This window comes from Malaclemys terrapin, chromosome 1 (assembly GCF_027887155.1).
Source record: "Malaclemys terrapin pileata isolate rMalTer1 chromosome 1, rMalTer1.hap1, whole genome shotgun sequence".
Classification (NCBI taxonomy): Eukaryota; Metazoa; Chordata; order Testudines; family Emydidae; genus Malaclemys; species Malaclemys terrapin.
Window position 1 is genome coordinate 231693618 of NC_071505.1, and position 27302 is coordinate 231720919.

Here is a 27302-nt window from a genome sequence, read left to right on the forward strand (position 1 = left end):
TGTTTCCATAGTAACTTATGTAAATGATAATGAAGTGTGCAAAGGCCTGATTTTCCTATTTCTTCAACTGGACACCACTTGACCCCTATTCATGTCTTAAAAAGGGAACTGAAGTTCATAATGAAACCTGACCACAATATGCAAAATGTAAACAACAGAGGTGTAAGGTCACAATGACAGAAAAATCCCAAACTAGTTCCCTTAAAGATATGACCAGTTTAAATGTGAATTAAAGTTATTAATAATACATTTTAATAAATAACCCTTATCATAGTTTACCTGTAATAATTAGTAAGCAAGAAGATGGACAGAATCCTTTTTTCTTGTTAATGTCCAGTAAAGTTGTATTTAGAAAATGAAAAATGTACGCAGTGATGGAGATTTGAGTAGAAGCTTTGAGTCCTTGATGATGATGGTGGAATACTGCTTCCTTTGTCAATGATATGAAGTTGAACTCCCAGTATGATGCTGCAGCCAAAAGGGCCAACACAAATTTTGGAAGTATAAAGAGGGGATTCTTGAGTAGGAGCAGAGAGGTGACTTTACCCCTCTATTTGGCACTGAAGCGACTGCTACTGGAATACTGTATCCAGTTCTGGTGTTCACATTTCAAGAAGGATGTTGATAAATTTGAGAAGGTTGAGAGAAGACTCACAAGAATGATTTAAGGGATTAAAAAACATGCCTTATAGCACTAGACGTAAGGAGTTTAATTCATTCAGTTTAACAAAGAGAAGGTTAAGGGGTGACTTGATGGCAGTTTATAAGTACCTATATGGGCAACAAATATTAGATAATGGGCTCTTCGGGATAGCAGAAAAAGGTATAAAATGATCCAATGGCTGGAAGCTGAAGCTAGATAAATTCAGACTGGAATAAGGCATACATTTTTAACAGTGGTATAATGGAACCATTGGAACAATTTACCCTGGGTTGTGGTGGATTCTCCATCACTGAAAATTTTTAAATAAAGATTGGATGTTTTTCTAAAAGACATGTTCTAGGAATTATTTTTGGGGAATTCTATGGTCAGACTAGATGATCACAGTGGTCCCTTTTAGTTTTGGAAGGGTGCTAATTCAGATATTTTTCTGGAGCACAAATTCTGATCTTTGCCCTCTCCACGGCAGGGACCCTGCTCCAGGCCCTGCTCCACACCCCATATGGACCCCTGGTCTCCTTCGGCTGGGGAGTTTCTCCTCTCTCTTACCCACAGAGTGAATGAACTGATGCTGCCAGGAGTCCAGTTCTCAGTAGATTCCCTTGCATTTCACTGTACAGGGACAGACTCCCCATATACCAGGTCACAACACTATTTGGCTGGCCACCCCTCCATCTGTACAGAGTGGCAGTTTGGTCATATTTGAGTGGTGTTGTGACACCATGCATCAGATCACAATGACACCCACTGAAATTTGGCCCAGTTGCCCTTCTGTCTGGATAGAGGGCTGGCCAGGTCAAATTTCAGTGACGTTGCAACCACACAGCTGGAGCAATGCTCTGGACTGCTCCAACAGCAGCTGGACTGATGTAGTAGGGGACCACTGCTTAAAAGTGCTTGGAGCATCTCCCCCCGCCCCAGCTTCATAGCCTGTGGAACTTTGAGCAAGTGCCAAAACCTTGAGGGAAGGGGGATTTCTTTCATTTCCCCACTTCTGACATCTCTAATTGGCACCATTGCTTGGAACCTATGCAGGGGGTGAGGAGGGAAGACATTTAATTTGATGCTTCTATTACTACTAATGTGAGCTGTTCATTATACATGAACATTTAGTGAATGATTAAATGCACCAATATTCTGGTGTTGAATCTGAGTTTTTAGTACCTTGAAATCTAAGTATTAGACTACAGGGAATTAATATCTACATACAGACTGAAATATTCATAAGCACTGCCAGGCTTGCAGGTAATACATGGTATCATTATTAGGGTAGGATTAAAATTAAAAATGATCTGGACAAATTGGAGAAATGGTCTGAAGTAAGTAGGATGAAATTCAATAAGGACAGATGCAAAGTACACCACTTAGAAAGGAACAATCAGTTGCACACATACAAATAGGAAATGACTGCTTAGGAAGGAGTACTGCGGAAAGGGATCTGGGGGTCATAGTGGATCACAGGTTAAATATGAGTGAACACTGTAACACTGTTGCAAAAAAAGCAAACATCATTTTGGGATGTATTAGCAGGAATATTGTAAGCAAGACACGAGAAGTCATTCTTCCACTCTACTCCACGCTGAGTAGGCCTCAGCTGGAGTATTGTATCCAGTGCTGGGCACCGCATTTCAGGAAAGATGTGGATGAATTGGAGAGAGTCCAAAGAAGAGCAACAAAAATGATTCAAGGTCTAGATTGAAGGGAAAAATGAAAAAAAAAATGGGGTTGTTTATTCTGGAGAAGAGAAGACTGAGAGGGACACAACAGTTTTCAAGTACATAAAAGGTTGTTAGAAGGAGGAGGGAGAAAAATTGTTCTTCTTAACCTCTGAGGATAGGACAAGAAGCAATGGGCTGAAATTGCAGCAAGAGCGGTTTAGGTTGGACATTAGGAAAAGCTTCCCAACTCTCAGGGTAGTTAAGCGCTGGAATAAATTGCCTAAGGAAGTTGTGGAATCTCTATCAGGATGGCAGAGATGGTCTAGATAATACTTAGTCCTTCCACGAGTGCAGAGGACTGGACTAGATGACCTCTTGAGGTCCAATCAAGTCCTAAGATTCTATGTATTTGTTTCTCTTGAATTCTACTGAAGAGGCCATACTTTGGAATGACTGCATTTCTTCTATATTATTGTTGTTTGCCATATTTGTTCTAGAGTGCTACATATGTGAATGGTGAATTAGGGACCAATAGGAAAGGTCTCTGCCCTGAGAACTTATGCATCCCACTAGACAGTGTGTATTACGTGTCCTCTGTGCCTGTCCTACAAAAGATGAGGGTCTGTTACAGATCTCCACTGCAGAGCCTGACTGTGATGGGATGCCCGCCCTTTAAGGGCCAGGACTCCTGGGGTTAGGCAGCCTTGTTCAATTAGTCCCACCTATGCCATAGTTAGCTGCCTCCAGCCAAGGGGGTAAGATTAATTGGAGTCAGGTAACAGCCTGGTTAATACCTGAACCTTGTAAAAAGGCCAGAGAACTCAGAGGGAGGAACCACAGGGAGCAAGTTGGGGTCCTGTGAAAGGCCCTGAAGTAGGTTCTGGAAAGACTCCTGAGTCAGGGCACTATCCCAGAGCAGGGAAGACTGAAAGGTAGCCCAGAGAGGCTGAGGCTGTGAGGGGACTCCAGGGAAAGCAGCTTGGGAGTCAGCACTCTATCCCAGAGCAGAGAGACTTAAAAGTAGCCCAGAAGAGGCTGGGAACTGAGCCCAGAGGATGAGCTGAAGTGGAGCCCAAACAATAAGAAAGAACCTTTTGTTTGTGTGAACTTTTGTCACCCCAGAAAGGAATTGAACTCTGAGAGTGAGCTAGCCAGACGGCTGAGACACAGAAAATCCAGGTGAAGGGAAATTGAGGCAGGGAACATCCCTAGTGCCAGTGCCATGCTTTGCCAGCAAGGGATGCTACGGGGCAGCTATGTCTGTGACACTGGCTCATTAGCTCAAGCTTAGAGACTCTTGTTTTGGGCTCTGGAGGTCCCTGAGTTAATCTCTGATGGCAGCCATGGCACTTTTTTCAATTAGATATCTGCTGTTGTGTGAATTAGAAACATATGGCCCTGTTCTCCTCTCATGGGTGCATCTCCCATTGATGCCTGTACTCATGTAAACGTCTGATCTTGTGAGGAGCTTGCTGTCTCACAAGATCAGTCTCTATGTGAGCGCAAAATTTTCCCACAAAGGTTAGTAGGAATAGTACCATGAGTCCAGGTACAGAACTTCTCTCTCTAGATTTGACTCTGTTGTCTTCTGTGTTTGGAAAGGGCAGAGATCAGTGAAAAATAATAATGATTCAGTTCTGACAGGAAAGTCTATGCAGGCACTGCCAGTATGGCTAATTCAAAATTAACTGTGCTGGAGAGAAATAGAGGAAAGCGTTAAAATTTTGAAAGCAAAATGTAGCTGATGTGGGAATGCAGAGGCTTGTACAGGCTGGAGATGGTTGGAAAACTTCTAATGAAAAATATTTTCAATGAAAAACCAAGAATTTGTAAGCATTTTCATGCCAAAAAGAGTAATACCCTTCTTTCTTCTTCCCCTTTTGTATTTTTTCCACCTTTCCAGCTTCAGTTTGATGTTTGTGGTTTTCCCTGTCATGCCCACTGTCTCTCAGCACCAGAATTAGTTTTGTTGGAGGCAGTACTTCCCATCTCTGGCAGTAGGAGCTATTTCTACTTTTCATTTTACCTATGACTACCTCTCTTCCATCTTCTCTTCCTCCTTCCCTTTCTTTCTATTGTTGTTCCTTACCTGTGTTATCCCTAGTTGTCTCTCTTCCCATCATCTTCTATGTCCCTCCTTCTGAACTGCTGTTTCTCTTTGCTTTTGCCCATTTCACCAAGGCACATCTGGCACACAGCACTGAGGTAGCTAGGCTGCAGCTGTCAAAAGCAATACCAGAAAACCACCCCCTCCATTGACTTCATGGAGATTTTCCATGTCTGTAGGATTTGCTTTAGTACTATTTTGATCACAAATGCATTTGGTTTCTGTACTGACCCTGATTCAAATTAAATTGATTTAATATAATTTTCCAAAATGGTGATGGTGCGATTTCTTTTTTTTCCAAATCATTTGTAACTTATTGACTTAAAAGCTCATTCAGCCACAGTGCAATGCAGCAGGCCCTCTTTTGCAGTTGGCAAGGCTCAATACGCTGTTGTAGGGTCGCCAGGATTTTATAGGGACAGTCCCGATTTTGGGGTCTCTTTCTTATATGGGATCCTGTTACCCCCCACCCCCATCCTGATTTTTCGCACTTGCTGTCTGGTCACCCTACGCTGTTGTCATGTTTGTGAAATATTTTCAAATCTTTGGATGAAAGGCAGGTAAGTGCAAAGTATCAATAATTAATAAGAAGATACACCTTTGGGAACTGGGTTTTAAAAATAGCAGAAAAGATACAGTGATGCATTAACAAAACCCAATGCTTCTCAGTTTAGGGATGAATACTCCTAATACACAAGGCTTTTTGGCCTACTTGACTGCACAGTCATCAGTATTCACAAATGATCTGAGTTCATTAATTAGAAAACCATGAACTACCAAGAGAAGTATTTCTGCATTTCTCCCATAATGAAAATAAGTTTTGGTTTTGTAGGATGTTCTGAAATGCTAGGTGTTCTCCACATTCATTACTGTGCTTCTCTTCATGCTGTGTTTCTAATAACTTTTGCCCTGATCTATACAAATTTGTATGTTGTACAGGCAATAGAGAACAGAAGTCTGGAGCAAATCAATGCACCATAATAGAACTAGGGTTTCTGAAATGAAAAAGTAATTGGGATTCTTGTATGCTAAAAAGGAATTGTGCAATCCAACCATATACCACCTCCCCCTCATTTAAAGAAGAGTCTGTGTTTCTTTGGCAGAGTACTTATTTACCTTGCCTCACCTATTACAATTATCTTTAGTTGAATGCTTCTCTCTTTAACTAGAAATGTTTGGCTCCTATAAAAAAAAGTGTTGCAGGTAATAACTTTCACACCTTCCGTTGCATTGCAGTTCTGAGATTCCTTCAAATTCTTCCAAGCTTTGAGCCACTTCTTTCCCACAAGACCTCACATTTAGCTTATCGAGCTGTCAGCTCCCACATTTGCTCTGCCAATGATAGCAGCCTTGATTACCTGTTTGTCCACTTCCCCCTCAAGTACCTTTGTACTTTCTCTTGTGCCAGTGCCTGCCATATATTGGGGAAATTTCCAATTAGACTCTAATGCCATTTTCTGGTCCTTCAAATCGCCCCTCAAAATTCACCTCTTCTATAACAACCCTCTAATAATGACAAGTCAGGTGGTGAGTTGTGATTACTGCCCCCGACTGGCTAAGAATTGAGCACATCTGATTATTTTTTGTTACCTACACACTGCACACTAGAATCATAGAATTGTAGGGTTATAAGGGATCACAATGGTCATGTAGTCTAAACCCCTACCAAGATGCAGGATTTGTTGTGGGTAAGCCATCCAAGACAGATGGCTTTCCAGCCTCCTTTTAAAAACCTCCAGTGAAGAAGCTTCCACAACCTCCTGAGGCATTGTTCTACTGTTAAGAAGCTTTTCTTGAGATTTAATCTAATATGCTGTAGTTTGAACCCATTGTCCTGCTCTCTGTGACAAGAGAGAACAATTTTTTCTCCATCTTTTTTATGGCAGCCTTTCAAGTATCTGAAGACCTCTGTCACGTTCCCCTTGAATCTCCTCTTTTCCAAACTAAACATACCCAGTTCCTTCAGCCTTTGTTCGTATGGCTTGCATTCCATACCTTTGATCATCTTTGTCACTTGCCTCTGGATCCTTTCCAGTTTCTCTACATGCTTTCTATACATTAGTGACCAAAATTGGACACCTATTTGAGGCCTAACCAGCTCCGAGTAGAGTGGTACTATTACTTCCTGTGACTTGCAGGCTACGACTCTGTTAAACCTAAAATTGAAAAAAAAAAAAAATATATATATATATATATATATTTTGCAACAGCATGGCATTGCTGACTCATGTTGAGCATGTGATCCACCACAACTACACAGATCCTTGTCAGCAGTGCTGTTGCCAAGCCAGTTATCCCCACCCCCACATTCTGTATTTGTGCATTTGGCTTTTCTTCCCTAAGTGTAGCACCTTACATTTGTTTTTGTTGAATTTCATTTTGTTGTCTATAGCCTAGTTCTCCAATTTATCAAGATCACTCTGAATTTTAGCTCTGTTTTCCGAAGTATTGGCACCTCCCCAGCTTTGTGTCATCTGCAAATTTGATCAGTATGCTCTCTATACCTATATCCAGGTCATTAATAAAGATGTTAAACAACACTGGACCCAGAACAGATCTCTGTGGAACCCCACTTGAGACCTCTCTCTAATCCAACATTGTTCCATTAATAATTACTCTTTGTTTGCGGTTGTTTAACCAATTATGTATTCACTTAATGGTAGTTCCGCCAAACCTGCATTTCTTCAACTTACTTATCAGAATATCAAGTGGGACAGTGTCAAAAGTCCCAAGTATATTATGTCCACCGCATTCCCCCTATCCACCAAATCAGTTACCCTGTCAAAGAAGGAAATCAAACAGGTTTGGCATGATTTGTTCTTGGTAAATCCATGCTTCCTGCTAGTGATTACCCCTTCATCCTCCAGGTATTCACAAATTGAATGTTTTATACATTGCTCCAGGTATTGAAGTCAGGATGACCGGTCTATAGTTCCCCAGCTCCTCCTTTTCCCCCCCTCTTTTTAAAAGATGGGCACTATGTTAGCCTGTCTCCAGTCTTCTGGGACCTTTCTTGTCATCCATGAGTTTGTAAATATTGCTAGTGGTGCCAAGATTTCTTCAGCTAATTCTTTCAGTGAATTCCTCAAATGAATAGCCCCAGCCCTGCTGATTTGAATTCATTCAAATTGATCTGATGTGTTCTTTACTTATCCTGATTTGCATCCCTTCCCCTTTATTGTCTATGATAATTTTACTAATCATCTGGTCACATGTTATTTTATGTGAGAAGACTGAAGCAAAGTAGGCATTGAGCAGCTCTGCCCTCATATTATTTCCCATTACCCGCTCACCTTCTCCATTGAGCAGCAGACCCAACCATCCCTTATCTTTCTTTTTTGTCTGACATATTTGAAGAACCCCTTCTTGTTATCTCGAACATTCCTTGCCAGCTGTGACTTTCCTGATTTTTCTCCCTAAACGCTCTCGCTATTCTCATGTATACTTCCTTGGTGACATGGCCCTCCTTCCATTTCCTGTATGTATCCCTTTTCATTTTTAGATAGCTAAAAAGCTCCTTGTGCAGCCACATTGACCTCCTGTGGCTCTTATCTTTCCTCTGCATCGGAATAGCTTGATGTTGAGCTTTTAGTGTTACATCTTTTAAGAACTGCCCGCCCCGGTTGACTCCTTTTCTTTCTAATTAGTCTTTCCACAGGACCTTGCTTACTAGTTCTCTGAGTTGGTTGAAATCTGACTTTCTGAAGTCCAGTGTCCCTGTTTTGCTGTTCTCATGTCCTTCTTTCCATAGGATCTTGAATTCTATCAGATCACAATCTCTTCCTCCCAAGTTCCCGACCACCTTCACATTTGCAACTAATTCATCCCTGTTGGTCAAAACCAAATCCAAAATGTTCTCCCCCCCCCCCCCCCCCGTTGTTTCCACAACTTTCAGGATCAGAAAGCTGTCCCCTACACATGCTAAGAATTTGCAGCATGTATTAGGTTTTTCTGCAATAGTCTTCCAACTGATATCAGGCAAGTTAAAATCCACCATTAATGCTAGCTCATGTGCGTTAGCTAATCTTGTTACCTGCTTGTAGGATGACTCATCCACTTCTTTTTCCTGATTTGGTGGTCTGTTATAGACCCCCACCGTAACATCGTGCGGTTCTTTCCCCTTGTTATACTCACACAGAGACTCAACACTTCCCCTTGGACCTCAGAGCAAGTGTATACATTCTTGATGTACAATGCAATACCGCCTCCTCCCCCCGGCCCATACCTATCCTTTCAGAGCAAGCTATATCCCTCATTGCTGGTACTCCAATCATGGGAGTTGCCCCACCAAGTCTCTGTGATGCTAATTAAGTTATAATTTTCTTCATATATCATGACTTCCTGTTCTTGTCCATCCTCCTTGACCCATTTGTTTGTCTCATCCACCTGTTATGTCTTTTCTTTTAGATTGTAACCTCTTTGGAGCAAGGAGTGCCATTTACTATGTGTTGATACAGTACCCAGCACGTGAGGCCCCCAACTTGGTTGGTGTCTTTGTGCTACCACAGCATAGATATTAGCAATATTTGAGGTTCGTCCTGTGGCTAAGTTCTGAGCAATTCACAACTCTCTCTTAAATTGACCGATAAGATATGAGGCCAAAGTGTTTCTGGTCAGTGATTTTCAACAAAACTATGTAGAGTTTTTCAGTGTATGTGGGGAGTGGTGACATTGGGGAAAAAAAAAGATATAAGCTAATAAGAAGGAAAAAAGAAGAGCGAGGAGTTGAGGATGTTAGTTACTGTGATTATGGCTGAAGGTGCATGAGTTTTGAAATCACAGATTGAATGATCACTGCAATTACTTCAGTCATGGAGCAGGCAGAGGTCATTGTAAAACCTTTTAATCATAATGCAATGAAGAGCTGGGGGCAGCTGTTAATCAGTAATATCAAAAAGGGGTTTTCCTTTCCCTGAACGACAATCAACCAACTCACCCCTCTCCCCATTCTTAGATACAATAGTCTTGGTAACTGACTAAAAAATCCTATTGCATCTCTAATCTTTTGTGTTTGCCTTTTTGAGGTGTTTTTTTATTGCCGTACCTCTGTTTAATCAATATACTGCTCAGATTTCCTGCTGCAGAACAAATGTTAAGTGTCCCCCTGTACTCATTTGTACTGTCTGCAAGATGCTGAGCCCTCTAGCTCTGATCCAGCAAAGAACTGAGGCATATGCTTAATGTTAGGCATGTACCCAAGCGCTTTGCTGGATTGGGGGCACCCTGCAGGATTGAACCTTAAATGCATTAATAGTACAAATATGAGGCAAAGAGCGAGCTGTGAACTTTAACAAACTGAAGCCTCCAAGGAAACATTTCCCTCCATTCCACAAGAAACCACCAACTAATAGCTGCCCTTCATTCAGTCCTCCCCCAACATTCCTGGTATCAGGGGCGGCTCTAGGCACCAGCAAAGCAAGCACGTGCTTGGGGCAGCCCATTTGCAGGGGCAGCAGGGATCCAGCGTGGGAGCTGAGAACCAACAGGGGGCCCTGGGAGCTGTAGTTCCTTGGTTAGCTCCCTGTCTATAGAGCCAGCCCTGGAGCAGGGAAAGAACTACATTTCCCAGCATTCCCTTGGCCACTACCAACAGGAAAGAGGGGGAGGGAGTGAGGAAGCTGAGACCTCATGCTGCAGTGAATGGAGAGCTGCACTGTGAGTAGGGATACCATATTTTAACATTCAAAAAATAGGACACTCCATGGGGAGGGAGGGTAGCCCCACCCTGCCACCATCCACTCCCTCCGACTGCCCCCCACAGAAACCCCAACCCATCCAACCCCCCTGCTCCCTGTCCCCTGATCACCCCCTCCCGGGACCCCTGCCCCAACTGCCCCCCAGGACCCTACCCCCTATCTAAGCCCCACTGGTCCTTGTCCCCTGATTGCCCCCTTCCGGGACCCCGCCCCCTTCCGGGACCCCACCCCTATCTAAGCCTCCCTTCTCCTTGTCCCCAACTGCCTGCTCCTGAGACCCCCCCCCAAGTTCCCCCCTAGGACCCCACCCCCTACTTGTCCCTTGACAAACCCCTGGGACTCCCATGCCTATCCAACTGCTGCCTGTCCCCTGACCGCCCCCCCGAACCCCTGACCCATCTACCCTCCCTTCTCCCTGTCCCTGACTGCCCCCCCAAACCTCCGCCCCATCCAACCCCCAAGCTCCCTGTTCCTTGACTGCCCCCAGAACCTCCTACCCCTTCTCCAACCTCCCAGCCCCCTTACCGTGCCACTCAGACCAGCGTTTCTGGCTTCGCGCAGCGCCAGACACGCTGCTGCATACATGCTGCCGTGCTCCCCTGCGGAGCCACAGACCCCCCACCTCCCCCCAGCACCTGCCTTCCAGATTTGAACACCTCAGAATTTAGGAGTGCTCAAGCTCAGTTTGGGCAGCTGTTACTTCATTTCTCCCAAATCAAATATACTGATCCACTATAACTTGCTGTAGAAAAAGTAGGATAAAATTGAGCAAGAAATGCTTCCCAGTGGTTATTAGGATAGGGCTATTTTCAACAGCCATTGCCTTTTTTTGTTTGTTTGTTTAAAAGGAAGACAGTGGTATTGCATTGGCAAATTCCCCATAGAAAGAAAGAGTGGAACAAAAGAATAATAAAGGCACCTCAACTTTTCCTCATTTATGGAGGACAGTCTTATAATATGCATGCAGATATCCTCCAATAACACAAGCTGAAAATTGTTCCACTTTACTGCAGTTCTGTAACCATATGGGAACCAATTCTGTCTGTGTTCTGTGCACATCTAAAATTCCTGCTGAATGACCTGCCCTGGGAGCGAGTTACCAGTGACCCAGGGCTGCGGTGGAAGGAGGGTGCAGTGGGGGGTGGGGAGAGCCCAGGGCTGGGGCAGCAGGAGGTGTGTGTGTGTGTGGGGCAATGGTGGAGGGGTAGGAGGGTAGGGGGAGCCCAGGGCTGGGACGGCAGGGGCGTGCGGGTGTGGGGGTGAGAGCCCAGGGCTGGGGCGGCAGGGGGGTGTGGGTCGGGGGGGAGAGCCCAGGGCTGGGGCAGCAGGGGGGTGCGGGTGGTGGAGGAGAGCCCAGGGTTTGGACGGCAGAGGGGTGCGGCGAGGAGCCCAGGGCTAGGACGGGGGGGCAGCCCAAATTTTTTTTGCTTGGGGCGGCAAAAAACCTAGAGCCGGCCCTGCCTGGTATCACCTCCAGAGGAGCACCCAGATAATAGGTGGCTTTGGCCCCACTTCTACTATTGGTGGGGACACTGCTGGCCATTGCTTTCATCTTTGATCTCTGTGGAAAGGATAATCTTGAAAGTTGCCTCCCTTCCAATCCAAGGTCTCTTCTGAGATGACAAGAGGCCTGATTCCCCGTACCAGGCTTCTGCTGTATCCAGTTCTTTGCTTAGCTGAGGGTCAGTAGCTTATTTGTCTGAGAGAGTTAGCCGGGGAAGTTTCAGGGTTTCTTTAACAACTATATATGCTACGAAGTGAAACCCCAGAGTTCCTGCAGTTACTTTGGAACCCCTTAGGTCTTCTGGTGCACTTTGCTAAACATTATGGGATGCCTTGTGCACTTCGTGCACTGCTAGCCATAGCAAAGGAGGAGGGATGTACATGTGTGGGTGAAGCAGGAATCAGAATACTTCCTGTACTCCCAGAAGAACCCTGGGATTCCTGGTGTGTTCAGCAGCAGATTAACACATGGGCCTATGTCCAGGGGCCTCGGCCAGTTTGAGGAGCCCCTCAGGAATGCCAGAACCTGTGTAGAAGTGGGGGGACTACCAGCACCAGAACTATGGCCCCACCCCCTGCTCCTCCTCTTTCCCCTGAGGTCCCGCCCCCTGGCCAGGCCAGAAGTCAGAGCCAGGCCGTGGTAAGAGCCACTGAGAGAACCCGGGCTGCTGTGGGGAGCCCTGGACCTTCCACCTGCCCTAGGCGAGGGGCTGGGGTGCCTGAGAGCAGTCCCCAGCTAGTGTCCCCACTCCCGGGGCACGCCGCCCATGGCAGGTGGAGGCTCCCTGGGCAGCTTTCATCACAGGCTGGCTCCAGCTTCTGGCGGGTCTTTGAGGGGGGGGAAGAAGAGGAGCCGGGGGCGGGCCCCATGTAAGGGGTGGCTAAGGCCCATCTCAACCCCCCCACCAGGAAGAGGCTGGTGCCACTAGCAGGGGCTGTGCTTCAAGGCAGGGGAGCTGTAGTAAGAAAGAGTCTTGGGGCTTGTTGGGCGGAAAGGAAATTGCCAGTTTCCCCTATTGGGAAAAGTTCTTCTCTCCAGGTGCACAGAGTATAATGAACCTTGAACCCAGGCTCAGTGTGAGTTGGGTCTTTCCCTGCAAATGTTTTGTGCATCTCTTTGCTTTGACAAGCTTCAGTAAGCAATACATTGAAATCATTAAAATGAGCAGACATCATTAAAATCAGACCTTTGAAAGTGGTCCCAGTTTGACTCATAGAAACATGGCTGTAGTTTTCCACAGCAAAAGTGTTTTGAGAACATCAGATTGTATCTTAGATGCAGGCTATGATCTGCAGTGACATAACTGGGGAAAAGAGATGAGATTCTGAGTATTGTTTGGAAGGAGGTAACCCCAATGGGATTTCAATTTAAGTTTCTCAGCTTAGACCTGTGAAAGTTATTAACTTTCATGTGCAATCAAATATAGGACCTTCTTGCTAGGGCTTTTTCTTATGATTTCATGTTTGAACAGTGACAAATGAAAAATAAAGCTATGTAAGAAGAAACTATTTTGTATGAAGGCACCACTGTGCATACCTTGAAAATAAGTTTTCCTTTCTCTTATGGCTTTGTTTCCTCTGTAGTAGCTCCTGAATGTGTCATCTGTATAATTATAGGATTTATGTTGGATGTATTGTGTGGCAGGAAGGTGCCATAATTATATGCACCTGAAGCTTTTTTGTAGAAATAAATTATTGGCTGCACTCATAATGGTGTACATAATGGCTGTCAAAGGTGCCCCAAGTCATTAGGTTAATGAATACAGGTCAGCAAGACTTTTGAAAGACAATAATTAATGCCTCTCATTAGAGCTGTTAATATGGTTTCAATAAAGATTTGTGCCATTGCACTGGGGTTTGGAAATTGTGGACAGCAAGCCACCCTGGAAAACTGCAACAATGGAAGAGAAATGTAATATAAAGTTTGGTAGGGACAGTATTTGAATTTTCCTGTTTGGAATTTGTTTAAAGAAACAACTGTTGACTTCTTCATTGTTGTGTTGCATTTTTTAATTCATCATCTTGTGTAATTATCCCTTTTAAACAAATTAAAAATAAATGTTTGAGTGGATTCATTGCTTGGGAAAAGTGTCAGATGTTCTGACAGCTCTGGAGACTGCAGTCTTCTCTCCACAAGTCAGGGTACAGAGGTACATGCTTCCTCATTATGCACTGGTAATAACTCTGACCTGGAGAGACCTATTTTTTTTTTTACACAAAGGGGTGGTTCAGTGTCCATGCTCATTCAGCCTTTCTGCTGAGAACTAATGAGGGTGCAACATTGTAATTCTTTGTAAAGATGTAGGAACTTCAAATATCAAACCAAAACATTCTGTATTAAAACAATCAGTGTGTGGTCAACCCGGAATAACTTTAGTTATTTCACTAGAGATTATTTAAAAGTGGGATAAAGTGCTGTCCTGTAGGTGTTCAAACTGGTAAGGATGCTTTAAAAATTCTAAGTTGTTTTTTTTCTTTCCTTGTTCAATTCTCTCAGTACTATGGGCAGTGAAACGTCTTTCTGGAAAACAAATTAATTGCCTGACGTGAATTTGTAAAAATGTTGCAACATTTTTACATCTCTTTGTAAAATACCCCCATTAAATATCAGGTGATAAGGCCCTACTTCAGCAATGCTTTTAAGCACTTTTATAAGTTCCATGATCTAAGTACATGTGCTTAAATGTAAACATTGGCTTTGTTGAACCATGGCCTCAATGCTGAAAATTCGTAAGTAAAATTGTGAAAAAGTCAAATTCCAGATTGGTTACATTAGCATGGTAACATATTGTTTTCAGTATTTCCCATCCCGTTCCTTATGTATCCTAAAATTTTGTTGGCTGCATGTTGAATATACATCTTTACTGAGTGGTCCACATGATGCCCAACTCAACGTGTGCCCTCATCTGTGCACAAAACTACCTCCTGCTGAAGATGGCAGCTGGGATTTCAAATGTGTCATTGAAGCCTGTTGTCATGGTCGGGTTGTTGGCAGCCAGACCTAGTGCTGAAAGCGAGAGTCCACAGTCATGAGACAGGAGTCAAGAGTCAGGCCAGGTCAGGATACCAGGGTGTCAGAGGCAGGAGACAAACTGGAGGTTAGGCACCTCAAGTCAGATGTCTGGAGTCAAGCTGGGTTGGGATGCCAGGAAATCAACCCAGGGAAGCAGGAGCAGTGAGCAGAAAGCAGGAGGTGTGACTTTTCCCATGACCCTTACAGGCCTGGGTTCAGGAGCTGTGGGTCATGACACCTGTAATTGGTGGCAATGTTGTTTGTTGTTAGTTCCTGACAAGATTGACTTCCTTTTCCATCTAGTTGCAATTTTACAGCAACAAAACAGCCTTTAACTTAAACTGGAAAGAGTGGGGATACAGTTGCCTCCCACACTCACAGTTCCCAGACGCTCCAGAAGTGGGCTTCTAGCACCACAGTTTAAAAAAAAAAATTGCTCCCTGACAGCTGCATTTCACAGGGTGGGAATCTTTTTACATAGGTTTTGTTCTGAGAATAATTTCGATTGCATTTGAGAGACTGCCTCATATTGCATTTTTTGTCTCTGAGTTAAGTAATATACTGTATTTCAGTATAACGTGTAATCCTATATAACTAGCATTGGAAGTTTAACCCTTAACGGGTTTTCCATCAGCTATGAATATTACAGATTTTCGTGAATCCGCTCTGCTGAAGTTAGAACTAGGAGGACCTTTTGCAGCAGATGTGGTTGATCGGCGGGCAGAGGAATACATAGTAGTGCAAATTGGGCAGATACAAGACCCTGGATCTAGAAGGAGACGTCAGCCACAGGTTATGGTTTTCACATATCGTTGTCTTTGGAAATTTTGTGTCACGTCTTTTTTTGAGATTCCTTTCTTTTACTGGGTTATCTCCATCAACATTACATGGATTTTTGTTTTTGCTGTGAAATGTACATTGATGTCGGCATTAGCTATGTTGTTGTTAGTAAATAGTAAAATTACATTTTAACTTGACCTTACAACATTGCATTTAACCCCTCTTTTTGGAACTTAATGAGTTCTGGGGACAATTTCCTCTGACCTGACACTTAACATACAAGTGCTTTTGTCTAAAAAGAAATCAAATTAATGAAATTTGGCTAGAGCGTTTTGGGGGAAAGAAGCACATGAAGAAACAGACGTAAGGTGCTTTTTTGCACTTATGCAAACAGATTTCATAAAAAATGAGATGATTAACTGAAGGGAGAGACAAATCAGAGTACTATAAAGTGTGTTAATCTCTCTGCATGTGTAATACATGAAAATAAAAAGAAGCAACATAGTTTAAAAAATAACCATGACCACAGACGCCTACTTTTTTTTTTTGGTGATTCTGTGTATATGGTTGGCCTCTGATTTGTTGTTGCATCACACCTTAATCATCAGCATTGTAACTGCATACAAACTCATGGTTACTATTTATAAGTTAATAAAAGCAGGTCCATTAGCTCATCAAGTAACGTCATTGGGCACAATGTTGTCGAGGTAATTATACTGTTAAACCAGCCTTTCTTACTGATGGGAGGGATGCTATAATTTGTGCAAACCGTAACAATCCCCAAGCGATCTTTCTGCTAACTTGGAATAGCCAGAGTACATTTTGCTCCAGCCACCCACCTCTTGCTGGACACTTCCCTGGACTGCCCAGGACACTGGGACGGGGGCAGGTAGCTAAAAATTATCTATGTTGACTATATGCCACCAGGGGTTCCTTTTCCAAAGGTATCCCCAGCTGGGTGTTTAAGACTGCTTTCTTTATTCTTTGTGCTGCTAATCTGAGACAAGGGGACAGAGCAGGAATGAAGAATCTGGGCTACGATTTTTAACTGGCCTTTGTCTCTTTAAATCCCTTTTGGCTCCAAAGAGAGAGAATCTCTGCACCCATATTTGAAATACACACTCCAGTATGCATTCAGATAACTTGCCCACATACCAGTGTGCAGCAATATATAATGTCGCAGAAGCTGTTTTTCCTGAGTTCTTTATAGTCATTTCTCCATGTAAAGGACCAAATTCTGGCTGCAGTTTCCATTGGTCAATGATCTCCAAACATCTTGAGTGTATACCAGAATTTAGACCCAACTATGTAGACACCAAAATAAAAATGTGTAGAAAAATTGAACAGAGCCATGCACCACTTTTACTGATCTTTAATTACTGGTGTTGTTAAATTGAATCTTTTGCAGGTCTTATACAACTGGACTCTACCTTTAAACTCAAGACGAAATGAGCAAGTTATCACAACTAGAATCTTTGAGATACTTAACAGGTTGGCAGAAACCAACTGTAATAAAAGTTTGTATAAACTGATTATTTGAATGCTATGAAAATATATTTTCTTTTCTTTAAACAAAACTACTAAATTCCATCATTTTGTAATTCTTCAGACTGTCAGTAAAATATAAACTTTCCTAGTTTTTTAAAAGTAATTACAATACGATCATCCTATCCACGTCTTGGACTTAAGTTACATTCCAAGACCCGGCATTTACAATCTGGTATTCAAGTATCGTAAAAGTTGCTTTACATTTTTTATTTTAACTAATGAAACAATTTTACAGTATTTAAAAAAAATATAACAGTTGCTATTTCATTCTGTAAGGAAGCAGAACTTTTCTTTTTTTCCCTACAGTAATGCAATCTCCATAAACATTCAAGCTTTCCTACAGGAGTCTGAAATTGTTCCTCTCTCCATGAAGCATCAGTACCTTCATGCAAATATAGAGACACAAGTAACAATTGCATCAGTCATCTTAGCAGGCGTTTATGTGCTTATCATATTGGAGGTAAGTCAATGTATGCACTTTGTGTGTCTGTGTTTGTATCATTTTTGGCAGTTAATATACTTTCTGAAATTGAATCTGAAACCTTCCAGTACTATCAGACACTGCTTAGGGCACAAACAAGACTCCCAGATATGTTGAAGGAAGTTGGAATGAATGGCAACTGATCCTAGTAGGTTATTACTAACTGCCTCCATAGTATTTGAGCAGTTCTTGGTTATTTCTTTCTATAGGAATCTTGTGGTATTTCCATTATATTTTATAACTTGGCTGTGAAACAAAGTCAGCCTGGGTTGAAACTTGATGGATAAAATCTCAAGTTAAAAGCAAATTACTCACACAAGTTAAAACGTCACTTTGATCATTCTCTTCTCTAAGACACCTCAGAACAAAGTAGAAATCTTTTGCACATGTAAAACAGTAAACATTACTTTTATTTTTAAAACAATGATAATAAGAAATACCTACAATGCATCCTTTAGGGAGGGAAGGAGAGGATTTGAGTTAATATGAGGGAAGTCAAGGAATGAAGAACTTTAAACATTTATTCCAAGGCCACTAGGTATCCAGTTTAACTCAAATATCTTGTATCATGATTCAAGATGGTAAACATATGAGAAATGGTACAGGATTTATGTTTTGCCACTCAACAGGTCTTTCTTGGATTGTAAATAAAAACATGAATATCCTGTAGCTAAAATATGAGATATAGGAAATAATTCCTTCTACATTTACACCACTTTTATACTGGTGGAAGTCCATGGACTTCAGCTGAGTTGCATTTGATTTTCACTGGTGCGGGTGAGAGGAGAATCAAGTCTATGAAGGGTCTCATAATGGCAATGTCTGGTTTGCTGATTATTCTTCCCTGTCCATCATCATGATCTTTTTCATACTGTTCCCCATTAAAATGATAAATAAAATAAGGAATGTCTTTCTTCCAATCCAATTTCAGTAACAGAGGCAGATACCACGTGACAGAGGGTTAAAAGTTTAGATTATTCACTTCAGGAGTGGAGATTTATTTATGAGGCTGAAACTGGCTCTATGTACTTTATAGATGTGTTATCTCAAAACACTAAATGTGAAGGGGGATGGTATATTGGATTTTGATTTAAAGGCATCTATATATGCAGTATACCACTGAAATAACCTTAATACATTTTAATGCTGCTTTTATTCTCCAAAATGTATGCAGTCCTTAGCAATTGCAAAAACATTAGGTTTTGAATGTTTGTGTGACTGGGCTTTTTTGTGTGCAGATGTTTGCAAGTTAGAGGCTATTTGTGAAGAATTCACAAGTCATAACAGCTGTGACCGACCCAGACCAGTGGGGTACAGGAGTCTGGTAGAGGGCAAATATACTGGTCACTGGATGAGTAGTTTTCTGTTCCCTGAGTGACCAGAGTAGGGGCTGCACTAGAGTAATCAGGAACCTGCTAGAACCAGTTAAGACAGGCAGGCTAATTAGGACACCTGGAGCCAATTAAGAAGAAGCTGCTAGAATCAATTAAGGCAGGATAATCAGGGCACCTGGGTTTTAAAAGGAGCTCACTTCAGTTTGTGGGGCGAGTGTGAGGAGCTGGGAGCAAGAAGTGCAAGAAGCTGAGAGTCAGAGGGTGTGCTGCTGGAGGACTGAGGAGCACAAGTGTTATCAGACACCAGGAGGAAGGTCCTGTGGTGAGAATAAGGAAGGTGTTTGGAGGAGGCGATTGGGAAGTAGCCCAGGGAGTTGTAGCTGTCATGCAGCAGTTACAGGAGGCACTATAGACAGCTGCAGTCCACAGGGCCCTGGGCTGGAACCTGGAGTAGAGGGCGGGCCCGGGTTCCCCCCAAACCTCTCAATTGACCTGGACTGTGGGTTCTTCCAGAGGGGAAGGTCTCTGGGCTGTTCCCCAACCCACATGATGAATCTCTGAGGCAGGAAAATCCGCCAATAAGCACAGGACCCACCAAGATAGAGGAAGAACTTTGTCACATCTGGTGTCAAGAGTGGGATCCTGGTGTGCACAACGCGGTGGAAGAAGGAGGGTGATTTAAAAAAAAAAAAAAGAGGGTTTATTTATTTATTTATTTTTCATCACAATGGATGACGTAGTGCGGGCACTGATACAAGCCACAGTGGCCCAGCAGGAGGCTACCCGTGTCCAGGCAGCCGCCCAACAGGAGGCAGTGCGGCTGCAGCAAGAGACTAATCGCCTGCTGATGGACCAGGCTGCCCAAGACCGATCTGTGTTGCGGGAACTGGTAAACCAGGTCAAGACCCTTACAGAGCTGAACCGCGGCCATGATGGGCCGCAGCTCATACGGGCCAGCCATTGGCTGCAGAAGATGACGCGGGAGGATGATGTAGAGGCATACCTTCTGGCCTTTGAGAGGACAGCCCTACGGGAGGCCTGGCCTCGAGATCAGTGGTCTGGCATCCTTGCCCCATTCCTGTGTGGGGAGGCCCAAAAGGCCTACCATGATCTGCCTGAAGAGGCTGCAGCAGACTACCCCCAGCTGAAAGCAGAGATCTTGGCCAGATCTGGGGTAACGACAGCAGTGCGGGCCCAGCGGTATCACGGTTGGAGGTACCAGGAAGACAAAACCCCGCGGTCCCAGTTGTATAACCTCATCCATCTCTCACGAAAGTGATTGCAAACAGAGTCCCGGAGTCCGGAAGAGATACTAGAGGTTCTGGTCATCGACCGATACGTGAGGGGACTACCGCCAGACCTTTGTGCCTGGGTAAGCCAGAACGAACCCGCCACCTATGACTAGGTTGTTGCCCTGGTAGAGAGGCGAAGGACAGCGAGGGAGTTGACCCGACCAGTTAAAGAAGAGACACCCTGGGTTAAACTAGCAGCACCAAGTCCTAAATTTCAGGTGACTGGGCCACCAGGAGGGCCCAGGTGGAAAAAGATAGAGGCTGAAGGCCCATCAGAGGCCACAAAGAGTCAGAGCACTGAGGGAGAAGAGGATTGTGATGTTAGACTGCCCAAACCAAGAGACTGGGGAACGCCTAGGGCTCCATACAGATGTTATGCCTGTGGGGAGTGGGGACACATAGCTGCATAGTGTCCCAATGCTGAGGAGCCTATGCAGTGTAACCTGGGGAACTGGGCAGATCCATGCTCCCTAATCCACCTTGTAGGGGTCTCACTAACCCCACATATGTATACCAGACGAGTGAAACTAAATGGGGTAGGGACCACGGCACTGGTTGATTCGGGGAGTGCTATCACGCTTATCTCAGGGAAGCTTGTGAAGCATAGTCAGCTGTACAGGCTAAACGTACGGGGATAACATGTGTCCATGGGACAGTTAGTTACTACCCCACCATCCCAGTAAAAATCGAGATCCAAGGGAACACTACTGAGGTAGCAGCAGGTGTAGTCCCTAAACTCCCATACCCGGTGCTCATAAGGAGGGACTTCCCAGGGTTTGGAAACTTACTCCCAGTAGGGGGATTGGAGAAAGATGGGGACCCTAAAATTGGTGAGGCATCCACAGCAGACTGTCAACCCCCAATCTTCTCTGAAATATCCCCAGAAATATCTACTCCCAGACAGGGTAGAAAGACAAAAAGGGAAAGAAGGGCAGCTAAGGCCTTGGGAACCCGAATACTAACCCAAAGCCAGAGGGTCGCTCTTGTAGGTAGGCAGACCCATGTAGCTGAAAAGGAGGCCATGCAGGAGGGAGAAGTACCTGAGTCTGACCCCCACCCTAATGCTTCTGAACCAGTAGAGGCAACAGAGACTGGGCCCCTAGATCTTGGGCAGATTAGCCTCGGGAGAGGAAATTTTGGACAGGACCAGGCAGAAGACCCAAGGTATGACAACATTAGGAAGGAGGTGACTGAAATAGATGGGGTCCCCGTGGAAGGGAAAACCCAGGGACCAGGACCTTACTTCATAATGAAGAAGGATCTCTTATACCGGGTTGCACTAGTACAGGGGCAGAAGGTACAGCAGATCCTAGTACCTCAAAAACACCGGAATGCTGTATTAAGTCTTGCTCATAGTCATCTTTTTGGGGGGCATTTGGGGGTAGAGAAGACCCTGGGACGAGTCCTACAATGGTTCTTCTGGCCCGGAGTGTCAGCTGCACAGTCCCTGTCCCCACTTGAGGGCATCTTTAGAAACCCTTCCCATCATAGAGGTCCCCTTCGAGCGAATAGCCATGGACCTAGTGGGACCCCTGGAGAAGACGGCTCGGGGCCACCAATATATACTTGTTGTTTTGGACTATGCTACTCACTACCCAGAAGCCGTCCCCCTGCGGAACACGGCCTCTAAAACTATAGCCAAAGAGCTGGTGGGGATCTTTGCCCGAATGGGGCTACCAAAGGAGATATTAACCGAACAAGGAACCCCATTTATGTCGAAGCTAATGAAGGACCTCTGTACGCTGCTCCATATGTATACCCTGAAAACTTCGGTCTACCATCCGCAGACTGATGGGTTGGTAGAAAGGTTTAACCGAACCCTCAAGGCTATGATAAGGAAGGTGGTAAGTCGGGACGGGAAGGATTGGGACACCCTACTACCCTACCTTATGTTCGCTAGCTCAGGCCTCAACTGGGTTTTCCCCCTTCGAGTTACTATACGGGCGTCACCCCCGTGGCATACTAGATATCGCCAAAGAGATCTGGGAAGAGGAACCCAATAAGGGGAGAAATATAATAGAGCATGTAATGCAGATGCGAGACCGGATAGCCCGGGTTACCCCTATTGTACGGGAACATTTGGAGAAGGCACAGGAGGCCCAGCGAACCCATTGCAATCGCCAGGCAAAAGTGTGACAGTTCCAACCAGGGGATCGGGTTATGGTGTTGGTACCCACGGCAGAAAGCAAGCTTCTGGCCCAATGGCAGGGGCCCTATGAAGTGGTTGAACCTGTGGGGGAAGTAACCTACAAGGTGCGGCAGCCAGGACACAGAAAACAAGAACAGACCTATCACGTTAACCTTCTGAAACCCTGGCATGCACAAGAGACATGCACAACGGTCCAAAAAGACCTAACCCAGGAAAACAAGCCTTCCAAACAGGTGAGAGTGTCTCCCTATTTAACACCAGACCAGAAGAATGAGGTGTCTGAGATGATCTTCCAGAACCAAGATGCGTTCTCGACAAAACTGGGTTGAACAACCGAGACATATCACCACATCGTCACGAACCCTGGGGCCAGAGTAACAATGAGGCTCTATCGGGTGCCAGCGGCAAAAAGGGAGGAAATAAAAGCAGAAGTAAAAAAAATGCTGGAGTTGGGGATCATCGAAGAATCCCACAGTCAGTGGTCCAGCCCAATCGTGCTGGTGCCCAAACCTGATGGCACCACAAGATTTTGTAACGACTTCTGGCGACTAAATGAAGTATCCCAGTTCGACGCGTACCCCATACCTCGCATAGATGAGCTAATGGACCGTCTGGGTAATGCCCGGTACTTGAGTACCCTAGACTTGACAAAGGGGTACTGGCAGATTCCCCTTGCAGAAGATGAAAAGGAAAAGACTGTATTCTCTACACCAGAGGGTCTTTTTCAATATACCGTCTTCCCTTTTGGATTACATGGGGCCCCAGCTACCTTCCAGCGTCTCATGGACAAGCTATTACGCCCGCATAACAGTTATGCTGCTGCCTACTTGGACGATGTGGTCATTCATACCCCAGACTGGGAAACCCACCTGGAGAAGGTGGAGGCAGTCCTCGATACCTTCAGGCGAGCTGGCCTTACAGCAAACCCTGCCAAGTGTGCTGTAGGGTTTACAGAGGCCAAATATCTTTGCTACATTGTGGGAAAAGGTTTGGTAAAACCCCAAGTGAACAAGTTAGAGGCCATCCAAAATTGGCCCCGACCAAGTCGCAAGAAACAAGTCCGGGCGTTCCTAGGTGTGGTGGGGTATTACCGACGATTTATCCCCCACTTTGCCACAAGGGCAAGCCCCCTGACAGACCTAGTGAAAGCCCGTGGACCTGATCTGGTGAGATGGTCTGACGCAGCAGAGGAAGCATTCACAGACCTACGGACTGCCCTCTGCAGTAACCCCGTCCTGATAGCCCCTGATTTCACCAAGGAGTTTATCCTGCAGACAGATGCATCAGAAGTAGAGTTGGGGGCCATTCTATCACAGATGGTTGGGGAGTCGGAACACACAATTCTATACCTCAGTCGGAAACTCCTTCCAAGGGAACAAAAATATGCAGTGGTGGAGAGAGTGCTTCGCTGTAAAATGGGCCATGGAAACATTGCGCTACTACCTGCTCGGGCACAGATTTGTCCTCGTGACCGACCATGCCCCTCTTCAATGGATGCAGCGGAACAATGAGAAGAACACAAGGGTGACCAGATGGTTCTTATCCCTCCAACCTTTCCAGTTCTGTGTGCAACACAGAGCAGAGCTGTCATGGCAATGCCGATGGCTTGTCACGTGTGCACTGTCTGACGTCCCAAGCTGCCCAACCCCTTGGCGTTGAGCAGGGGGAAGGGATATGTGACAGACCCAGACCAGTGGGGTACAGGAGTCTGGTAGAGGGCAAATATACTTGTCACTGGATGAGTAGTTTTCTGTTCCTTGAGTGACCAGAGAAGGGGCTGCACTAAAGTAATCAGGAACCTGCTAGAACCAGTTAAGACAGGCAGGCTAATTAGGACACCTGGAGCCAATTAAGAAGAAGCTGCTAGAATCAATTAAGGCAGGATAATCAAGGCACCTGGGTTTTAAAAGGAGCTCACTTCAGTTTGTGGTGCAAGTGTGAGGAGCTGGGAGCAAGAGGCACAAGGAGCTCAGAGTGAGAGGGTGTGCTGCTGGAGGACTGAGGAGCACAAGCATTATCAGACACCAGGAGGAAGGTCCTGTGGTGAGAATAAGGAAGGTGTTTGGAGGAGGTGATTGGGAAGTAGCCCAGGGAGTTGTAGCTGTCATGCAGCTGTTACAGGAGGCACTATGGACAGCTGCAGTCCACAGGGCCTGGGTTGTAACCTGGAGTAGAGGGCGGGCCCGGGTTCCCCCCAAACCTCACAATTGACCTGGACTGTGGGTTCTTCCAGAGGGGAAGGTCTCTGGGCTGTTCCCCAACCCACATGGTGAATCTCTGCAGCAAGAAAATCTGCCAATAAGCATAGGACCCACCAAGATAGAGGAGGAACTTTGTCACACAGCCAACAAAACTTTCAGGGACTGAGACTGCAGACACTAGACCATAAAGCCTGGAAATGCATGCATATTCCCATTGTTTCTAAGGGCTGGTTTACACTAAGCCCCCAGTTTGAACTAAGATACGCAACTTCAGCTACGTGAATAACGTAACTGAAGTTGAAGTATCTTAATTCTAACTTAAAGGTACTTACTGCGGGTCCACACGCAGCAGGCAGGTTCCCCCGTCGACTCTGCCTAATCCTCTCGTGGAGCAGGATTACCGGCATCGATGGTGAGCACTTCCAGGATCGATTTATCGCGTCTAGACAAGACGCGATAAATCGATCTCAGAAGAGCGATTGCTTGCCGCAGAACCAGCGGGTAAGTATAGCTGTACCCTAAGAGAAATGTTTAAAATAACTGTAGCTGTTTTTTTGCTAAAATATGAAGGGACAAATTCTACCCTGAGATGTGTGCTTCAGTGGAACTACTTCTGCAGATTCAGGCATAGAAACAGCAATAAAAAACTGGAAAAATTATTTTTGTCAGATTTCCATTGTAACTATTTTTTATTCTATATCTGAGTTTTCAAAATGGTCAAGTCTTTCTTCGTATCAGCAGTTAGCTACCTTCAAAATGCAATTTGTTCCATTGGCAAATGTGACAAACAGAGAAACTTTTAAATGACAGAAATCAAAGGGGACAATAATCAACATTCTAACATAATATGATGATTGTCTGGTCTCCCCACGAACCACTTGCAGAATGTGAGTGACGGAATTGATAGACAGTGACTTACCTTACATGCGGTATTTAAAACTGTGGCTTTTAGAGTAGTGATTTCTCAGTTCTTAGTGCTCTATTATTCTGTTCTCACTGTCAGAGAAATCAATTCCCAGTGTCCCAGAGATAATCTTTCACTACTTTCCATTTTCTACATTGCTGCTGCTTTTTCTGTCTTTTACACTTTCCCTTTGTTTTACTCATTTCCATTTATCAATTTACTGTTCTCTGATCTTCGTTTAATTCATTTTTATAGCCTACTGTTTTGATTTACTGTGAACTTGTAAAATATTTCTTTTGAATTTGCCTTTTAAAAAAATGCAAGGTGACTTCTTTAGGAAAAAAATGGTGTAAGGGAGTTAATTACCTCTGTTCAAAGACTATGTAACATATTGCATCTGACCAATAACATTTAACATGAACAGGAAAAGCCAAGTTGGGAAAGAAGCAGCTACACAAGGATTAGCCGTTTAAATGGTTACATTAACTTATTCCCAGATCTGGGAGCTCTGAACTGGGGAGGGAGGCCAATGCAGCCCAAAATTTGTCCAGTTTTTGTCATGGAAGAAAGTTTGGATAAAGATTCAAAATTTCAGAAGCTTATCTAAAACTCAGAACCATCCCTTCTTGGTGCCCTCTTGAATTGTCTGTCTGAATGCAAGGCCATCTTCCTCACCAAGCAAGAGTTTTTTCCTTCTTGTCATGTTCTGTAGCGGATGCTCTATGGAAAACTCACATTCCCTAGAATCCACTCCCACTCTGATGGCCCTTTCTTAGAATCATAGAATCGTAGGGTTAGAAGGAACCATAAGGGTAATCTATTTTAACCCCTTGCCAAGATGCAGGATTTGTTGTCTAAACCATCCAAGACAGATGGCTATCTAGCCTCCTTTTAAAAACCTCTAAAGAAGTAGCTTCCATGACTTCTCTAGGCAGTCTGTTCCATAGTCCTACTGTTCTTACAGTTAGGAAGTTTTTCCTGAGATTTAATCGAAATCTGCTACACTGTAGTTTGAACCCTCACTCCCTGTTGTCCTACCCTCTGTGACAAGAGAGAACAATTTTCTCCATCTTTTTTATGGCAGCCTTTCAAGTATTTGAAGACTGCTATCATGAACCCCCTTAATTTCCTCTTGTTCAAACTAAACATACCCAGTTCCTTAAGCCTTTGCTCATATGGCTTGCATTTCATCCCTTTGATCATCTTTGTCACTTGCCTCTGGATCCTTTCCAGTTTCTCTACATCCTTTCTATACAGCTGTAGCCAATATTGAACAAAGTATTCCAGATGAGGCCTAACTAGAGCCAAGTAGAGCGGTACTGTCACTTCCCATGATTTGCATGCTATGCCTTTTTAATGCAACCTAAAATTGCATTTGTTTTTTTGCAACAGCATCACATTGCTGGTTCATGTTGAGATGGTGATCCGCCACAACTCCTAGATCCTTCTCAGCAGTGCTGCTGCCAAGCATTTATCCCCCATTCTGTATTTTTGCACTTGTTTTTTCTTCCTTAAGTGTCTCATCCTACATTTATCTTTATCTTCTTCCCAACTTCTGCTACCAGCAGTGTCTCATTAACTATGGCAGGACTGTACTGGCTTCACCCTTGTGCACTGGTCTCTGCTGCAGTCATTCTCTTGGACTTTTCTGGAACTTGGATTTCAGTGACTCCCATTTCTGAAACCTTTGTGGTGGAGATGAAAAAGGCTCGGTGCTGTAGTCAATATCTTGGATTTTCCTGGAAATGGGATTTCAGTGAAAAAGGCTCGGTCCAGGGAATGGGCAAAAGTTTAGTCTGGTTCTTAGTTTGCCTAAGCCAATTTGTCCATCCTTTGCCTTTTCGACTGTGGGGATAATTTTATAGTGTGAAACTAATGGTGTTCTGATGAAGTAAAATATTCAGAATTAAAAACTTAAGTGCATTGTAAATCCTCCTCCCAAACAATATTCTTGAGAATTTCACACTAGGGACCA

At 44.4% G+C, this 27302-nt stretch overlaps 1 protein-coding gene across 1 annotated transcript in view; it reads left to right on the forward strand.

Moving 5' to 3' along the window:
- Window positions 1-27302, forward strand: part of OCA2 (OCA2 melanosomal transmembrane protein) — a 344911-nt gene that overhangs the window by 98603 nt on the left and 219006 nt on the right. The window contains exons 7-9 of the mRNA XM_054016529.1: window positions 15273-15430; window positions 16827-16909; window positions 17273-17426. Coding sequence (XP_053872504.1) covers window positions 15273-15430; window positions 16827-16909; window positions 17273-17426 — 395 coding nt within the window. The remainder of the gene's footprint in view (window positions 1-15272; window positions 15431-16826; window positions 16910-17272; window positions 17427-27302) is intronic.